General features: G+C 44.3%; 1 protein-coding gene across 2 annotated transcripts in view; it reads right to left on the reverse strand.

Moving 5' to 3' along the window:
- LOC8034905 (myosin light chain kinase, smooth muscle) overlaps positions 1 to 19,070 on the reverse strand; it is a 110,545-nt gene that overhangs the window by 29,930 nt on the left and 61,545 nt on the right. For both annotated transcript variants that reach the window (XM_040503829.1, XM_002410725.4), the window contains exons 2-3: positions 5,692 to 5,738; positions 2,718 to 2,808 (exon numbers count right to left, since the gene is read on the reverse strand). In XM_040503829.1, coding sequence (XP_040359763.1) covers positions 2,718 to 2,808; positions 5,692 to 5,725 — 125 coding nt within the window. In that variant the 5' untranslated portion in view covers positions 5,726 to 5,738. The remainder of the gene's footprint in view (positions 1 to 2,717; positions 2,809 to 5,691; positions 5,739 to 19,070) is intronic.

Below are 19,070 nucleotides of genomic sequence, written 5' to 3' on the forward strand. Positions count from 1 at the left end.
GCATGCATTCCATTTTTGCAGAGCATCCTACAGGGGGCAAATGTAGTGCTGAGGGTCACGCAGAGCGGTGTTGACACTCATATTGATCGTGATAGTACATGTACACTATTGACAGAGAAAAAAAAATGCTCGAAGTGTCTTATACAAGCGGACATATAAATCGCTGTTAGGAGCAGCATAAAAATATAAGCAGTTTTACACAACTATTTGCAAGTATAAGTACTGAAGCCACTCTAGACAGCTGTGCGGAGAAATAGCTGAACTCATTAACGTCACATTCGAAGTACTGAAGGAATAAAACTAGACTCCACGTTTTACTTTCAAATGACTAATTTAAATGTGCGACTTCAAAACACAAAATGTAATTTGATGAATGTACTTCATTTTTTTGTTCTTTTTTTTTTTTTTTTTTTGCAACAAAAGAAATATACTGTACGCAACCAAAGTGGTGTTCACTTTTTTCTGAGTACCGGGCAAGTTGCCCTTCGCCACAGGACTGATGATAGCGCTATCAGGACATTCCAATATTATCTTCCGAAAAATCGTATTTCTATCAAGCATAACTGAGGTTCACCGTAGGCAATCGTGTCGACTTCATTAAAGAATACTCCTACTTCCAAAATGTATTTACTCCCTACACCGTAGTCGGCTTAAATTTTCTCACTCTCTGGGCGATGTAATCAGAATTAGTAGTCTGTTTTTATGCACACGCGGCTGAGTATAGAGCTTTGCAAAAATCGCTCTCTGCACTCTACGATCTCTGTCTGCTGGGCTGCGGAACACCTTCTGAGCCTGAGGAAGCACGGTTGCTTTGCTGTGCGGTATACCTTACGCTGCTCACGCGTCCACAGCTCAGTGACTCAATATTTTTCGTTCGGGTGATAAGCGATGCATAGGTCTATAGCGACAGGAAGGCTCAATCCGGTGTCTCACATTTGCGAAATGTGCAACAAACAAACATGAACATCGCTCCTTCAACACACCGCGCCAATTTACTAGATGTGGAAGATTGCCAGCTTGATTAAGATGCGTCAGTCAAACTTAAAAAGACTCTTCGTCACCTCTCTCGCCAGAAAGAGCTACGTTGCGATTCCGTGTTTTGCAATCCTCATTTCATGAAGTGCATTGGTCGGTTGCTTGAAGCTGACATCTGCAATATTTCACTAACATCCGGTGGACGTAGCTTTGCCAACTTTTAATGGTGCAAATTACGACAACAACAAAAAATCTCAATAAAAAAAATTAATGGCTGTGGGATTTCGGCTAAGCTTTTCAGTCATGAAACTGAAACTTCGCACACCATCCGCTTCCGACGCGTTTATTTGTTCAAAACCACAGCTCGACAGAAACTCCAATCATTCTGGCTTACATTCACTGGTCTTGTTTCACGGCGGCACTAAAGCAAACGCAAATTGCAACCGTCTGCACGGTGTGCCAATATATATATATATATATATAGACACACCGTGCAGACGGTTGCAATTTGCGTTTGCTTATATATATATATATATATATATATATATATATATATATATATATATATACACTGTAGTTCTATGAAATTTGCGAAATACATCTAGCTCCTCACCTCACTTTTTTTTTTGTATAACCAAAGTTGTTTCTATCTTCATCTATGCTACTGATTCGGTCGCAATTATAATATAATAGCGAGATAACAAAACATGCAAATAGCCATGGCCTAAAAATAGATTTTGCCGTCGTTTCATCACTTTACGGAGAGTAAATAAGGCGCAAAATAGTAGATCGTTTGCAAAACTGCGCGTCACCAAGTAGCTGATTTGCCAATTAACCGAGCCCGCCATTGTTTAATCACGTACTCTTAAAATGCATTGGACACGAGGCCTCCGTCATTGTTCCGAGTGAACTAGGCCATAGCCTCCTCTGTACTCACAAAGCCTGGCAGTTCGACGACGGACCCATACACTGCCCGGTCGCAGATTTGGAGCGCGAGGATCTGGTAGCACAGAGCATCAAAGAACCATCTCTCGGGGACCCTGGACGTCAGCGCGACGCTTTTGCAGCAGCAAGAAACCGAAACACACTTGTTCGCTCAGGAGAAGTGTGTTTCGGCGTCTCGCCACAGCGTCGGCGCCAGTCACGTGACTCTCCTCTCATCCGTTGTCTGCCGCTCCACCTTTTCCATTTCGGCGGCCGCTTCTCGTGGTGATCTGCCAGGCTTTGTCAGTATACAGGAGGCTACGCCTCGGCTCAGCAGGTATTGGAAACGAATGCAGCGTCGACGTTCGACGAGTACTCGTATCCAATCACGTGCTTAGTGCCCAAGAAATGGCGACCATCAATGTTGCTCGATGGACTTGAAAAAGCTCTACTGTGGGGCCTTCTAGATGTACGCTGCTCGTACCTTCGATACGATCTGGAAGGGACTCAGCTCTTTTTTCCTTAACCACTGCGAGTTCAGAACGCAAGGGAAGCAGAGCAAACACATCACAAGCCGATAAGTACCCTGGTTCCCTCCCGTCCTGTTTTTTTCTTCTTTTATTTTTTAGTTCCGAAATTGCGAACTTTTGAACATACATAAACCGCTCCTTATATTTATGTTTATACTCCTTCAAGCGCCGTAAATCGGATCGCCGTACTACGTTGAGAAGACGGCGGGAAGCGCTGCGTATTAACAAAAAGGTATATTGTAATTGCTAAACACCTTAAAAACAATTAATAAGAGACTACTTGGTTACCGGCCAAGTTCTTCCTTCAGGTTGTACTCCGATTTGACATCCTTGTTTTTCTTTAAGGTCACGCTCCTAGGCTCGAAGCCTTGGTCCGACACTGCAAATAAAAAGGACACGAATCAAACGTAGCGTATCTTGACCTAACACCAAATATGCAAAAAACAAAAGTAGAACAAACGAGTAAATTTCATATATTAAGAATATTGTCTGAATTGTAGGATTAAGGGCAATTTCTCGAAGGAGGCTTTAGATTGTTGGCCGTTAGAGCTCGAATGTAATAATATTAATAATGACATTTATTTTCTTATTTCAATGATGGAGACCGAAAAACAACAGCCGCACGAAGCGGCTTCACAAGCTCTCGGCCCCCAATGGCATTCTACAGAAGTTAATACGCAAGAAACAGAGCTGTAAATCAGCATTATTGGACCACATAAGTACATAAAATCACGTAATTCATTCATCGTTACTTTATCTAAGATAACACCATTCGAGTAAAAAGTCTTAAGCAGTTTGGGTAATCTATACGATAAAATTTATTTTCCAGGATTTAGGCGATAACTGGCTGCATTCCAGTTTTTGGGGTTACGAAATTTTTATTCAAGGACGAGTTTGTTTAGACCAGTCACTTCTGTCATGTATCTGTTAATATTGAGCACTTCGTTTTTATATCTCGTAAAAGAAACTCGAAATATACATGTTATAGACGCTTATTATTTTATACATTCTGAACAGGTTTTTAGTATGCGAGTAAAAAGGCACATTAGCGATATTACGCAATATTCGTTTTTGAAGTATGTGTATTATCTTAAGACTTAGTGTCGTGGTAGTACGCAAAAACAGGATGACAGAAATTAAAATAAAAAAATAAATAGAGACGTTGGTACTGAGAACCAACTAAAGAGCGTTGTTTGTACGTTTAGACAGCAAAAAATCACTCATTATCAATGGGCGTTCTATGTCTCCGTTATTTATGAGTAATGTACGCAATGCAGCACTGCTGCTAGTTAGGGAGTCTTTAATGTGCATCACAAATAGTGCTAGACAAATGCACACCGGTACGATGTTCATTCGGATTGAAAAAGACAGCGGGAGGGGGGGTCGTTGAACTTGGGATTCAAGGGTTTTGCAGCGTGAGCTTTTACTCCATGCACTGGGAGCTGTGCTGCGCTAAGAAAGAACCTCATGGATGATTATCTTTCTTTAAGTTAATAAATTTCAAGGGACAAGCAAAGATGAATGTGGCGTATACGACACATGCAAAAAAAAAATATTGTGATCGGTGTCAACGTTGTTGCACAACGTTGGCAAAGGTAGCCTAGCTTTATAGTACTCCAGCCCCGCCATGCTGTGCGCGCACGTCTTGCGTCTAATTTCTATGCCCTATCTTGTGAACAAGATGCCAAACAAGGCCATGTGCTCACGCAATTGACTTGACCTGAGTTGGCGCACTCTAGAAACCACGTTAGCCTTGAACGCTTCACATAGCAAAGTTTTCACCAATTATGAAGTTCTTATATAGATGACCCAAACCTCATAGAAGAAACATGAGATTTCTTCTATGGAGTCGTGGGATCCCACCTTTTTCTGTTTACACACGAAGATAAGCTCTGACTCATCCCTGAGCCAGCGGTGACACTATACTTGATGCAGTTTAAATTCTGCGCTATTTCAGCGCTGCGTTACATGTGTAAACTGGCTTCTATGTGCATGGCTTGAAAATATATTGGGCAAACGCTGCTTCGCTACAAAGAAGACCAATCTCACCAACCAGTTTGACTACGCCACCACTGCCGCAATGCATTGAGGGAATTTTGGTCTTTCTGCACGGGCGACAACCTCACTGCAGCTCTGCGCGTGTATAGCACGAGACGGAACGGGCTCTCACGTGCACCGCCGCTTGCCTCCTGTGAACTAAAGTTATGACGCCATCACGCATGCGCCGAACGCTTGGTGAGATTGGTCTATCATCGGACACTGACAATACACAAAAAGTGATATCGAACGTTGGTCCATGGTAGCTCTTATGAATATTGAAATTGACTACGATGTTATATCTTACCGCAAGTCGTCCTTTTTGTGGGTGCATGAAATACGAAGAAGCAATTGTAAGTTTTTTTTTACGAAAAATAAATTGCAAAACTAGGTGCATAATTTGGGAAAATCATTTCGCGTGTTCTACTGATTAATTGAAATTCGTCCTTCATCCACAACCACGAACATACCGAGTCATTTAGACTAAAAATAAATAATTCATATTACATAACGATTTGGTTAGAAGTGACCAAAACCCAGCAGATCCAATCAAGACGACACTACCGATATCGCCGTCGGCAAAACTTCCGATGTCATTTAACTATTCTTAAATAAAATTAATCAATACCCAAGATAAATGTCTTTGTTTCAACTTTTCGTTAGTTTCAGTGATTATTTTAATGGTTCAGTAATTACCCCATTTGTCTCGCGTCAGTGAGCATATCACATCTCGTTCCTTATTCAGTAAGCAATCGCCCAAACCTGAGCTCTGTGGTGAACTCCTAAATTGCGTTTTAACTCTCGCTTTAATGCTAACGAGGATTGTGATTACAATGGGCCAGCAAAATGGGACGCCCTCCAAAGCGACGTCGGAAGTGTTCCGGATATGGGAGGAAGGAAATTTTCTTCCAGCTTTTTGCATTATTTCTTAAGAGAAATACATCAAATATCTAAGGGTGCGATTAACCCCAGTACTTCCAGTCCCCCCCCCCCCCCCCACAACCTCATTGTTTTACGATACTTATCAGCAGGCATCCTTACCAACACCCCCTCAACAATCAAAGCCCGTGCACTAAGATTTAGATTTCATCATTACAGTGAGATTGAGTACAATAAATAAATTGAAGTTGGACACGAGCGTTCTGTTAGTAGTTCGCTGGGCCTGTGTGTTTTAGGTGATAAGACATCCGTTCGTCTTACAAAAATGAAGTCGAGGTCGACTTACCTTCATCTGGATCTGTCTCGTCGACAAATATCATAGCAGTTTTCACCCTAGAAAGAAAACAAAATCGTATATTCTTAGCGTGCAACTGAAAAAATGCCCCGAAGCACGAAATCGATATCACCCGAGCTTGAAACACACATCTGCTAGATATGTGTAATATCAGCCGCTAGGCAAATCATCTGTGCTCCGTTCGCCCAAGGCTGAGAGTGTGGTAGGAGCTATGCTCACGCCAGAACAATCAACCACTCTAATGAACCGTGGCTACGAGCGAGGGCGCCATCACAGGGCTAAAGATGGACGCGTGGTTCTTTCAACGAGCACGTTTTTTCCACGTAACTTTCATTATAGAAATACAAATGCATATCCGTTCAAAATAAATTGTCGCAATAACAATTGATATGTATAGTATTCATTGCGTGTATTAGGGCAAAACAAATTAAATTTGTAGTTCATAAACGATATTTCACCAAAGATTGACTATATATAAAGGGCACTTGCACTCGAGGTAATTCCTTTATGAGGTCATCGTCGACCATGGCGCACATCAGAGAATGAACGCAAATTAAAACCCAGCAATGTACCTACCTTAAATTCGCTAATTGTAGTATTTAAATGTTTGCCTCGTGCGAACATTCCTCTTAAAGGTGTGTTGCCTATCGTTCAAATGTCACCTGTCAATTCTTAGACGTAAAACAACACTGAATTCTTATTTGCGAGATTCAATGGCGGAAGTTGGGAAGTCTATACACCAACACAGTGTTTCCAAACAAGGCGGCTTTGCACACACCAAGTGTTGGCACTGCGCGTGCGCGGAAACCGAATTCGGAAAGAGTGAAGCATCCGCACATGCGCAGTACCAACAGCAGCGCCCCCTCAGTATCGTGACGTCAGTAAGTTGAGTTCGTCTATACTCTGTTTCACGTTAAGACTGACCGCAGCCAACGCTACCATCCGATGGAACCAACCAAGTAGGCCCAAAAGCAGATAATCATGGCGATGGCGCTCGTCGTCCATGCGCGTCCCCTATCAACTGCTAAACGAGTCACGTACAGTGAACACGGAGTGATCCTTTTTACTGTGCGTGATTGGTTCACCCAATGATAGAAAACAAACAAAGATGAGGACTCTTCATAGTTATCGCTTCCCCGCGAAATTTTGAACTGTGTGTAAAACGAATGATAGAAGCTTGTAGTTATCGCATCCTAAAAAACCGTCAAAGTTGAGCCAGACATTCATCTTATTTACATTAACAAGAGTACGATGCATCCTAATACTTGAGAAGTCATGGTGGGCGTTTCGCCAATTGTGGAATGTTTACCACAACGACGTTTTTGGTCGCGCACTTCGCTAATAGAGCTTTCAGGTAATATGTGTTGCGCCCATTGTCTGCTTTACGCATTCTGACGTTCAGGTGTACGTTAAGTGAAATTATCCAAGAAGCGAAGGCTAAATTGACGGTTTAACAGTTCGTGATGTCAGAACCAAGAGAAGGCAGAAGCAAAGTAAAACAGAGTATATGATGACCTCCTGTTACGTTCGCTTTATTTTGTTGTGTATTCTGAGCTCCTAAAGATAAGAAAGAATAAATCTTTCTGCTACCAGGATATACGAAGTGTTCGAGCCGGCACCCGAGCGTACATTCGAAAAGCCCCACAATTCTCCTCCTTGCAAGGTCTCGCGCGATTTTAAGAGAACCCAAAATAACACTATAAATTCGAACCCGGCGAAGATTATTAGAGATGCTATTATTGTTTTACAGATTAGAACTAATACGTAAAGAAACACGAAGTCTTGGTAGCAATGCTTTATGTAATAGAAACTTTTTTTTTTTTTTTTTTAGAGCACAGCTCTTAGGCGTTTGTTTCTGGCTTGAGCGCCGTCGCCTTCAGAGTCACCGTCGGCGTAACCGGGCGTTACATTAAGGGACTGTCACACTGGGGCAACAGTTGGACAACTCTCTCCGGCAACACGAGGAAGTCGTGTTGCCGGCGACCCTGTCATATTGCGACAGCAACAACAGTCGGGCAACATGTTGCTGCCGCCAGGCAACCGTGTTGTCCGATTTCTTGTCCGACAACCCTGTCACACCGCGCTGAAGGCGGGGACAACGACTGGGCGACCAAATCACACCGCGTTTCCCAACGGGAGCTCACGGGCCAAGAAATATCACGTGAGCGGCTTAAAGGGACCGAGTGTTCCTGCCTAGGCGCCGCCCTAGCTCAACAACAAAAGCGCGGCGGCCGCTATGGAAGGGAATGGGAGCGTGTGGAAATAATGTTGGTTTCAGATGATTTTGTTGCCTTTAATAGGCAGGTGCTAATGCTAGCACATAGTGTGTACAGAATATGCTAAAATGAGACACTATATTATAGTTTTCTCGAGCAGAATAGTTAGTATTGTGAGCTAAGCAGTAGTAGGGTATACGAGTGTACAGGATGGTATATCCAGTCCGCCTGCTGGAGCCCACCTCCGTGATCGGAATAAAAAAATCGAGCTAGATGCTCCGCAAGTGGGCCATGACGCTCTTCGGGAATGTTCGAAGTGAGACACTGTCGATTGGTGCTAAACTGGTGATTGCCAGGGGGGGGGGGGGGGGGGGGTGAAAAGTTGCACTGCACAGGGTGCGAGGGGGCTGTAGTGACTAAGCGTATGGTTTAAAAGGGGCTGCAGTCCACTAGTGCGAGTACGCCGCAGGGAGGAGGCAAAAGGAAGCGAGGAGTCCGCTAGCAGAAAAGTGGCTAGGAGCGGCGTGGTCGCTACTTGACGTCGATGTTGAAGCAGGTCCCTGCCGACTGAACGGAGGAGGTGCAGTGCTCGATAGGATGGTGTTCGGAGGCCAAGTTGGCACCTCATATTAAGGAAGGAAGCGCGACGTTGCACCGACTCGAGGGAGGCAACAAGTCGCCTGGTTGCCGAATCCCATACCGAGCAGCAAAACTGCAGAATGGCAACACCAATGCTGTGAACAGCAATCTGGGCACATCGGGACTGGCTCTTCTTGTGGACCGAATGACGGAGCCAACGAGTCACCTCTCCCCGGACACCACATCTTCGACATAGCGATGGAAATCGAAATGCTGGTGGATGATGACACCTAGGAGGTGGATATGCGTTGTTCTTGGGATCTCCAGTCGGCTCAGGAAAAGTGTTGGAGGGGTCGAAGTTTGGGGCTAGGCAGTGATGCGCATGGCAGCGCATTTTGTTTTAAGTTTAGGGGAAGTTTTTTTTTTTTTTTTTTTTTTATCTTTTGACTAGAGCAGAATGCGATCTAGATCAGATTGTAGCTCTTTATCGAACGTACAATCGCAATAACGATGAGAAAAGTTCTTAAAATGCAGCTTATTATCCTCAAAACGTCGCCGGTCGTAGAGCAGGCACACACAAATACACAGCGAAAGCGTCCGCTAGTGTGTTGAGCTACAGCGCCAGAAAAGGCGGCGGTGGTCCAGCGAACTAGAAAAAAGTACTAAATAAACAAAAGCAAATGCGGCGTGCTCGCGGGGGAACACTCCGCCATCTTCATTGTTTACCTTCGTTCGTGTGCGGTGCGGCATCGCTGGAAATGTGTCTCTGCAAAAATGTAGTGCGTTCGAAGGGTCAAAAATTACGACGGGACGACATCAACCAGTGACAGTGATTAGAAAACTTGACACCGGGCAGTATTTTCCACTCTTTATTTTATCAAAATGTTATTCAACCGCTGGCAAAGCAGATAGCCCTAACCGAATAAAGTGAGATCGCTGATATATGTTCGGGATTTACGCCACCCGGTATGAAGTGCTTTTGTCCGGTTCTTTCTTTCATGCAATTCATATTTTTAATGTAAAATTCAGTAAGCACCGGCAGTACCCCGAAGCGTCTTTTGTAGCGTGGTGTTCAGCTCAACTGACAGCGTTTCAAAACTGTGACACCGACACCATCGGCCTTCATAACAAATGGTGGAATAAAACTTTTCAACGTCTTTACCTACCACCTGCTTTGTGATTGCTTCAATCCCCAAAACGTCCTGGGTATTTTTGAAACAAATCAGGTGTATGGTAGAGGCTGCTTCCAAGCTCCAAGCATCAACAATCATGATCAGAGAGGTCGCTTTTTGACGCTTCGATTTTTTAATCTTCGCTTTCCTGGATTATTTTTATTATACTTTGTCAGCGGGTGAGTAGGCATGCCATTTAATTTCACTACCAGTAATGTGAACTGATTTTGACTGTTCTAATTTCAACACAAGTCTGAACGTTCATGACCCTAGCTGTGAACATTTCGAAAATCGCTTTCCGTAATTACACAGTAAATACATTAATAAAAATATTTTTGCTGCATGCCAGCCTTAATTATTATTAACTGACGTTGTCCAAGACTTTATTTGAGTAAGACGTTATTGATAGGTAACTAGCTCTGCTATCGAAGCTATCTGTATTGTCGTGTTGCCCATAGAGTTACTATAATGTACGCTAGAGGTTCAACTGGCGCTAGTGTCTCTGCGACTTCCGTGATTCAAATTGAAGCAGACAGCAACCGTCTACTTTTGCGGTGCTTCTGTGCATTCCTATGGGAAAACGCGCGTGCATTTTGTCTCTTCGACGGAAAATAACACAGAACGCTTTGGTTATTGGGGTCGTGGCGAATAGTATGTACCTTGATTAAGATTGTAAAAGTGTAATTGCTTTAGTTAGGGAATTTTTCTTCATCGGTGAACGATGTTTAATTTCGCTACATTTCAGTCCCAAACATGTGTTCTGCAGCAGGTGTGTAAAAACAAGCGACGATTCAAAGGGAAATTACAATCGAAAGGAATATAGAGTGTTCAAGGCTTGCCAGCATTCCCGTGACGCTTATATATTGATAATATGCCACTCCTCTCACTGTATGAAAATGACCCTGTCGTGCATGAGCGGATAAAAACGTTCAAAACATAAAGAATAAAGTACATGGACTGTGAAAGGTGTTTCTTTGCGTATTGTTTTCTCTGCAGGGCACCTTTTATCGGGCTCTTGGTCTCAAAGATTTTGAGCGTGCGGGTGATATTTTCAACATAGAACGAGCATCTTCGCACTGGGCAGAAAGAACGAAGTGGTACTTACTTATTTAAAATAGAAATATTTTACGTGACATTCAATTTATTTTGATCGTACATGCACGGGTAGTGGCTGATCCAGTGTTACTGCGTAGTTCCTGCCGTCTCCCTTGATTTTCAGATGTCCTTTGTTCGTTTGGCACGTATACCCCTCAAGCTGAAAAGCGCCAACGTCGTGTTCGCGCTAACAATGTCCGACAGTGGACATAAATACACGTACGAAGCCGTTTTAACACCGTTTTTAAGGCAATTAATTTGAAAGAAAAACGCCGTAACTGACCAATGATTTCGTCTGCCTGACTGAGAAATGTTCCAAGCTACCTAGTACGTACGAATTGTTCGAGAAATTCGCTCTTATGATTGAGCACAGGGAGAAAATGCACTCACACTTTCCCAAAGAAATACATTACTGGAAGTAATTTTTGAGCTGGTTGCTGTCTGCTTCAATTAGTGTCAGCACACTAGCGCCACTTAAACCTTTAGCGTACATTATAATAACTCTATGGTGTTGCCGGCCCGAAATTCGCTCAGCCAGCGATCAGGGCAACACACGTTATCCAACACGAGTTTCCGCTGTTTTTGTCGCCAAAAGCTGTCATACCGAGGCAACATTTTTGTTTTCGTCCACGTTGTGCTGCTGTTGCCGCGATGTTACAGGTTTGTCGGACAACACGGGGAGCGAGCAACAAGTTGCCCGACTGTTGGACAACGTGTTGTGTTGCTGTTGCCGTCCTGTTGCCTCAGTGTGACAGGGCCTTTATAAGAGGTTTCCCAGAATGACGTCACATTGACGTCATGTGTGACGTCATGAGGGTCACGAGTGACGTCACGAGGGTCACGAGGGAGGGGGAAGAGGGAATTCGTTTCCGCTACATTTAGCGGAAACAACTCCTCTCTATATTTTGTGAAAAAAATACCCGGTAAATGTAGCGAAAAAAAATACCGCTAAATTTAGCGGAAAATATTTTCCCGCTAAATATAGCGAAAAAATATTCCCTGCTATATTTAGCGGAAAAATTTCCCCGCTGTCTTTAGCGTAAAATAATTTTCCCGTAAAGTTTAGCGGAAAATTTCTACGCCAAATTTAGCGGAAAAAAAGTCCCTGCTAAATTTAGCGGAAAAATTTCCCGCTAAGATTAGCGGAAGAATTCCCCTGCTAAATTTGGCGAAAAAATTTTCCCGCTAAAGTTAGCAGAAAAAGGTCCCGCTAAATTTAGCGGACATCTTTTCCAACTAAATTTCCGCTAAAATTAGCGGAAAACCTTTCCCGCTAAAGTTTGGGGGGAATTTTTTTCCGATGAATTTAGCGGGTAATGTAGCTAATATTTCCCGCTAAATGGGAGGGGGGAGGAGAGGAGAATGGGAGGAGGGGCCCCCATACCCTTCCCTCCGTATTCTCCCTCCCCCTCCTCAAGAGCTGCCCTCTACTCAACTGAAAGTTGTAAACGTCTTTAATTTTCTTCAGTATCCCAGCACCACCTGCAGACAATCGTCAAGGGTGCGCCAGCGTTTCGATCGCCTTGATCATCCAACGGTCGCCCAAGCCGTCTTCGACAAACATTTGTCGTGCTTATAAATGCTTCCAGCCCGTAGCATAAGCGTGCAGCGAAAGCCTCAACGCTACCATTTCCCAGCAGAGCGAGAACATCGCCTTCCATGGTGCTTCTTCCGGGCGTAGACAATGCACACGCTTAGCGCCGAAAAATGTGCTTTAAAATGGCGGCCGTCACCAACAATTAAACGAATATAAAATGTTTAAAACTAGCTAGCCTCAGTTATTAAAACTCCGTTTCGTTTACGTAAATACCCAAACGCCTAACTTTTTTTTTTTTTTTTAAGAGGTTGTGCAACGATGTTAGTGAGGAATGTTTCTCACCATACTCCAGCTTATTGTCGCCAAGGCTGCTCGAACGTAACGGCACTGACCAAGAAGCGTCTTCGTCGCGGTAAAATTCCCATGATAAAAGCGTACTTTTTTTCTCTTTTTTTCGCAAACCTTTAAGACGCATCTGCGAGGACAACGCCAACATTGGGCGCGTTCAGTGGCGGTCCTGGAGTCAAAAAGTCACTGACTCCTTCCACTGGACGGCCAAAAGTCACTTCCGGTGCACGTAACTCCGGGGCTTCGGAGTCAAGCTCCGAAGCACCGAGTCCGGAGACGGTGCACGTAGAGTCAAAGGAGCTAAAGGTGACGTCATATCCTGACTGGTGACGATTTCCGGCGCTAAAAGGGAAAAAAAAATGGCGGGACAAGCTGCTTCGGTTCTGTCGCGGGTGTGCGGTTTGCTCGCTTTTGGTAATGAAAAGTGCTCAAGGTAAGACGAATAACGCGTTCGAATTTCTTTGAGGTAAGGCTTGTTTGGAAAATGCATTGGACCGCATTTTGTTTGGTTTGAATATGCTAATAAACAACGTAAACGTTCATTTGACGCCGTGTCTTGATCGGCGTTGCACGGAAACTGGGTAATATTGACGATAGTCCTGTCCGCGCTCAACAGAGCAAGGCAGGGCATGAACGCGACTTTGGAAGCCGGTTGGACAGTCACGCAGAGCATGATCCCGATATAATGTTTTGTTTGCGTAGCTAAATTGCGGTGCACGTTGGCTGAGGCTCGCTTCGGCCGACAAAACCTTGATCGCAGAGCGCAGAGCAGAGTGCATAGAATACATTTTATAGGAAGTTCGTTACGAATGACAGAACAAACGTATGGCCGTATAAAAGTATCGCAACCGGCGGCGTAGATTCGCCTAGCTCTATATTTGCGTGTGCTGACGACGTTTCTTGACGGTTTTTATAACAGTAGCGGCCTTCGCACCGCAAAGCGAAGGGCTTGATCGCGTTGCATCGCTTCGAACAGCAGCGCTAATGTGTACACTGTACAGTTACCCGCTTTTTCTTCAGCGACCTTGTAAAGACTTCTTTAATACCGGCGTCAAATAAAAGCGATCGTGCTCGCCATCGTCTGCTTCCAGTTTATTCGGAGACCACCTGGCACAGGGGAGGAAGCGGAAATTGCGTAGAAGCAGGTTTGGAGCCGCGGGTTTTTGCGCCATTCAGTAGGCGCTCCGATGACTCCGACTTGAGTGACTCCTTTCGGAGCTGAGGGAGCCGCTACTGAACGCGCCCATTGCGATCCCTGGGACTGCATCATAAAGCATTATGATCCCTGCCGTGGTGATATTAAAGCGGAGCTGTTGAGGGCTAGTTTCCCCAGTATCGTGTCCGCGGGCAAACAAATGTCGACACAAAACTCTGGACAGCTACCGCCATCTATGAGCGATGGCGGCAACCAGACAACCGGTTTACCGGTTGTCGAGTTGCCACCGTCGCTCGCAGATGGCGGCAACCTTTCCAGCCCTTCCACTCTGGCTTGCCGACTATAGACGCTTTACACACGCGCCAAATTGAGCCGCCATAGCCGCCCTTCTCTTGTCTTACCGAGATGCCGAGCCACTGAATCGGGCGTTGACGAGTCTCCACAAGGGCCTATGCTGGGGAGAAGGACACAGTAGCACTTAAAGTGACAATAACCTGGCCGGCTGTGGCAATGGTGAAGTGAAGCGAACGTAATAAGAGGAAACAAAAACTGAAGGTCAGTTATGGCGGCGTCCATGCACAGCTGCTGCAAAGCGTCTATACTCTGTTTCATACTTAGTGTGCAACGCTACTGGCGCGAGTACGGGGCTTGATCTCGTTGATCATTTTCACGCGTTCTCGCGCAAACAAAACCATAGATGAAGCCACGCACTCGCGCCAGTAGCTTGGACAGTGTTGCACACTAAGTATGGAACAGTGTATAGACGCTTTACACACGCGCCAGATTACAGACGCCATTGCCGACCTTCTATTGTCTTACCGACATATCAAACCACTGAAGCGGGCTTTGGCGAGCCTCCACATAGGCAAATGCTGGGGAAAAAGACACCGTCGTATCTAAAATGCCAGTAATCTGTCCTCCTGTGGTAATGATGGAGCAGATTGAAGAATATAAGCGAAAACAAAATCTGAAGGGCGGTTATGACGGCGCCAAGCACAGCTGCTGTAAAGCGTCTATAGAGGTCGGAGAGGTTTTTTGTCGGGTCTGGTGGAATGGCTGGAAGTTTTATTTAAATGCAGCTCATATCGTGGACACGAACACTGCGTTGGCATTTGATTTTTTTTCTCGTAACAATCAATGCTCCGATACAAATTCGGACACTGGCTCGTGCCCAGTCACCAAGATGACGGGAATAGCCGAACCTTAACAATGCCTGGAGCTCAACACACGTTTTCAACTTTGCCGACCCCAGCGTGTGGCTATGATTAGCGTTGGTGGCATAGGATAGGCACCTGGCCAAGTGACCGCTTGTTCTGGCTCCGAGATGAAGGGGTGAACGACGTTCATATTTCTCAGATGTATCTGACGGCAGCTACGGCTTAGGAACAAAAACTAGGGCACGTTTATTTGGCTACTAACGTTAGCGAGTGATTCTGAGTAATGCTTAGCGGGAAGTAGAAAAATCACTTCATGGCCCCTTTAAGGGGTACTCCGGCGATTTCTTCATGATCCCCGATTTGCTTGAAATTTTGCTTAAACTCGCCAAACAACATCGCGAAAATAGTACCCCAAATATTAGGTCAAAATAAATATTTTTCACGAAGTTATTGAATTTACAATTTTGGTCCTCACCGTGTTTTTCAAACTGAAAGTCTCTACTGGCAACAACGAAAAAGTGACGTCAGTGGAAGTGCAGGGGTTCACTCTTTGGACTGCAGAATTCGTTCCCAACTGATTCGAAGCAGTTTCGTGGTGTCAAATGAATGCTTTGGAAGCTCGCTCCAGTCCCCGCGCTCCAGCACGGGACAAATGATTGGCATATTCTATTTTTAGACTGCTCGCCCGACTGGCAAGCTTACCTTCCACTGACGTCACCTTCCACTGACGTCGGTTTTTGCATCATTTTCATTTGCCGATTTCGCAATAACTATTATGAATTTCGCGATACTAAATAGCATACCGGAAAGGATAAAGGCCGGGGAATCAGAAAATATAGTTAGTTGAGGTAGCTAAAAGATCGCCGGAGTACCCCTTTTTAAGCGTGCCTTGATACAACAGGTGTGTAAAAAAACACTTTCCTAAAAAACTGTATAGCGCAATTTACAAATGCCGAGACTCGTTTTAAATAGCGCGATGTGTTTGTGATTTGTTCTTGTGTTCGAGACGGAGTGTCCGAATGGGAGCGAGTTTCCGAATTCCTCTTCACTTAAAATGAGTATCACTACGAAAATATAGCGCTATTTTATCTTTTGGGAAAGAGCACCTAGGAAATTTCCAATATTTTCTCCGGTGTTCAGCGTCTCTTGCAAGGACTCCTGAACATGCCACGGGCGGGGTTCCTTGGGTAAAAATATCAAGATCGCTCCCAATTAGCGATGTGCGCGACCAGAAGCGTCGCTGCGGTCAGCTTTCCATGATTGGCCAGACCATGGGCACATGAGCATTCTCAGATTGTCAACTGTGACGGTGTTAGTTCCGGTTGCGATGGTTCTTAGCTTCCACTGTGCTTTTTAAGCACACCATCAAACTCGTTGTCGCACCTGGAGGTAAGTAGCCAGGGTAACAACTGGTGACGTCACGGCGAGGCAAATCCCAGACGTGACGTCACAGATGGAAACCATTAGAGGGCGCCACCGAAATATCTCGGCACCAGCTTGCTTGACCACGCCTCCGCTGCTGCAATGCATCGAGGAAACTTTAGCATTTGTGCGCGTGCAGCAACCTTGCTGGGTCTCTGCGCGGGTGGAGCACCAGATGGCACGAGCCCTCGCATGCACGGCCGTCTAATAATAATAATAATAATAATGCTTTATTTCCATTCTTTATGATGGTGGGGCCCAAGAAAAAAAGCTGCAGTAAGCAGCTTGACGAGTCCCTGGGCCCCTACAATGGACAGCGGAAGCATGCGGGAAAACAAACAAAAAACAACATAATAACGTGCTAGAGGCAATGATGTTACAAATCAGTACACAAAACTAAAAGCACCTTCTGCAAATGTTAAGAGAGAAAAGGATCATGTACAAGCATATAATAAGCGCAAGTCTCTAAAGGTTAGATTTTCTAGATCAATGTTATTGCTGTTAAGGTTGTTTAACAAATGCGGGAGTGTGGAGCTTAACATTTGAGAGCCATAATTTGTTCGCTGTGTGACCATCTTCCATTTCTCTGGGTTACGGGTAGGATACGGAGGAGAAGCTTTCCTCAGCGACGCAAGGTTTTCCAAAAGACATGTACCTCTTATTTTTTCACTTTTATAACTAGTAGAAAGCCGATACTGATATAAATTGTGACTAGTGATTATTTTAAAGTTCTTAAATAAATCAGCGGTATGAAAGTCGCGTGGCACGTTACATATATATCTCAATATTTTCTTTTGCAACATAAAAAGTTTATCAATATTGGTAAATGTTGACGTTCCCCAAACAAGGTGGCAATACGTTAAGTGGGAGAAAAATAATGATTTATAAAGCAATAATTTAACATTTGTTGGTAACACAGATCTGTATCGATTTATAATACCCACTACTCGAGCTAACTTTGGGATAAGATAATTTATATGGTTATCCCAAGACATACCCTCACTAAAAATGACTCCAAGAGTTTTAAAACAACTAACAATTTCAATTGGAGTAGAGCTAAAAGTGAGCACTTTAGACAGCACCACAGGCTTGTTTTTTGGACGAAAAATCACAGCTTTTGTTTTATGAATATTGATTTTCAAGGAGTTGCTATCTTCCCAACTTTTTATCTTTGATAAGGTCAAATTTGCCATATCGATTAAACCTCCCGTGAACTAAAGTTATGGCGGTGACACGTATCCACCGAACACTTAGTGAGATCGGACTATTAAAAATGTGCCTTGCGGCGACAATATTACGCGACTCAAACTTATCGGCTAATTCGTAACATACGTGTCCTATTCGCTGTGAGAAGCTCGCCATGGGAGCTTCTGTTTTCTTCTTTATGGCTAGTGCACGCGCTACCCAAGCGGCTACGATTTAATTTTAATAGCGCATAGAAGCTTGGCATCGCGCGTGCTTGCACCAGCAGAGGAAGTTGAAGTATCCTCACTCTGGGTTGTGAAAAAATTCCACAAGCCGGCGATTACCAAACTTCTCGTCGCAAATACAGGCACATAATTAAAAATCTCTTCGGGAGGTTAGTAAGCCTTCAAGGCTTGTTTACACAACGCCGCTTTCTAACGTTATGTTATGTTACGAAAGCTTACGTACAAGTTACCGGGACATCTGTGCTTCGATAATAAGCGTGGCTACTAGTTCAAGGAGATAGCCTGGCACGTGACATTCGAGAAATGAATGTTTTGGTGACTTATGCGTAACATAATGAAACGTAAGAAAACGGTGCTGTGTGAATCGGCCTTTGATATCGAGCATAGCCGGAGCTACTGGCCTCGAGAGCCAGATTGAATTGTGTGGAATCGTGGTTTCGTTTATCCATGGTTCTCTATGAGGCACGTGTAGGTTCCACCTACCCACAATGCGGGTGGACAATAACGACAAGAGCATCATGGGCAGGGACAGGGAGCACGAGCTTTTAGCAGTTGATTCCAGTGCGCCAGAACTACATTGGTGCCTCCGATGGCTTTGGCGTCGGGTGCGTAGCATTCGTTTTGCTCCAAGTAAGTGTAAAACAAAGCGTAGTTCTGCTTTTCACCAGATGAGCCCAGTCGATCGAATCTCAAGGCGAATAAGAGCAAACTCCGGGCTTTCATTGTCCCCGCGAAGCAAGCGCGTTCGTGGAGTGCAAGCATTGTTCGGAGCAACTTGCTCGTGGTAGCAGCTTCAACTTCGCTCACTCATGAAATAAAAAAAAAGATGCTATCGTTTTGTTTGTAATTCATTTATCCCTCGTTTTTGCTTTTGATAAGATTGCAAAATTTATAGACCCTTTCCTCTGCATGAACGAATGCCCACCCTTACAACGCTGCTTGAAACGTCGATGAAACATGTAACCAGCAATTCTCCAGGCTATGCACGTGATCAGCACAAATGTGGACGTACCAGCTTTTGTTTATTAGCAGTGTGTCTATTATAAGACAAAATGCAGTAAAATAAGCTACAGAAAAATGGTGGTTGGGTAAGTTCGCACTGATTAAACACGACTAAAATTCTACACAAAACTAAAAAAAAGTCTAGTCTCTTTTCTGCGCAACTTTATCCGAGAAATGTTCGCGCTCAGTAATTATATGTCTCATATTTCGAGTTTTTCTTTTTTTTCAGCTTATGTGTTTGCACGGCATATTATAC

Source organism: Ixodes scapularis, unplaced genomic scaffold (genome assembly GCF_016920785.2).
Source record: "Ixodes scapularis isolate PalLabHiFi unplaced genomic scaffold, ASM1692078v2 PGA_scaffold7__128_contigs__length_106722199, whole genome shotgun sequence".
Lineage (NCBI taxonomy): Eukaryota > Metazoa > Arthropoda > Arachnida > Ixodida > Ixodidae > Ixodes > Ixodes scapularis.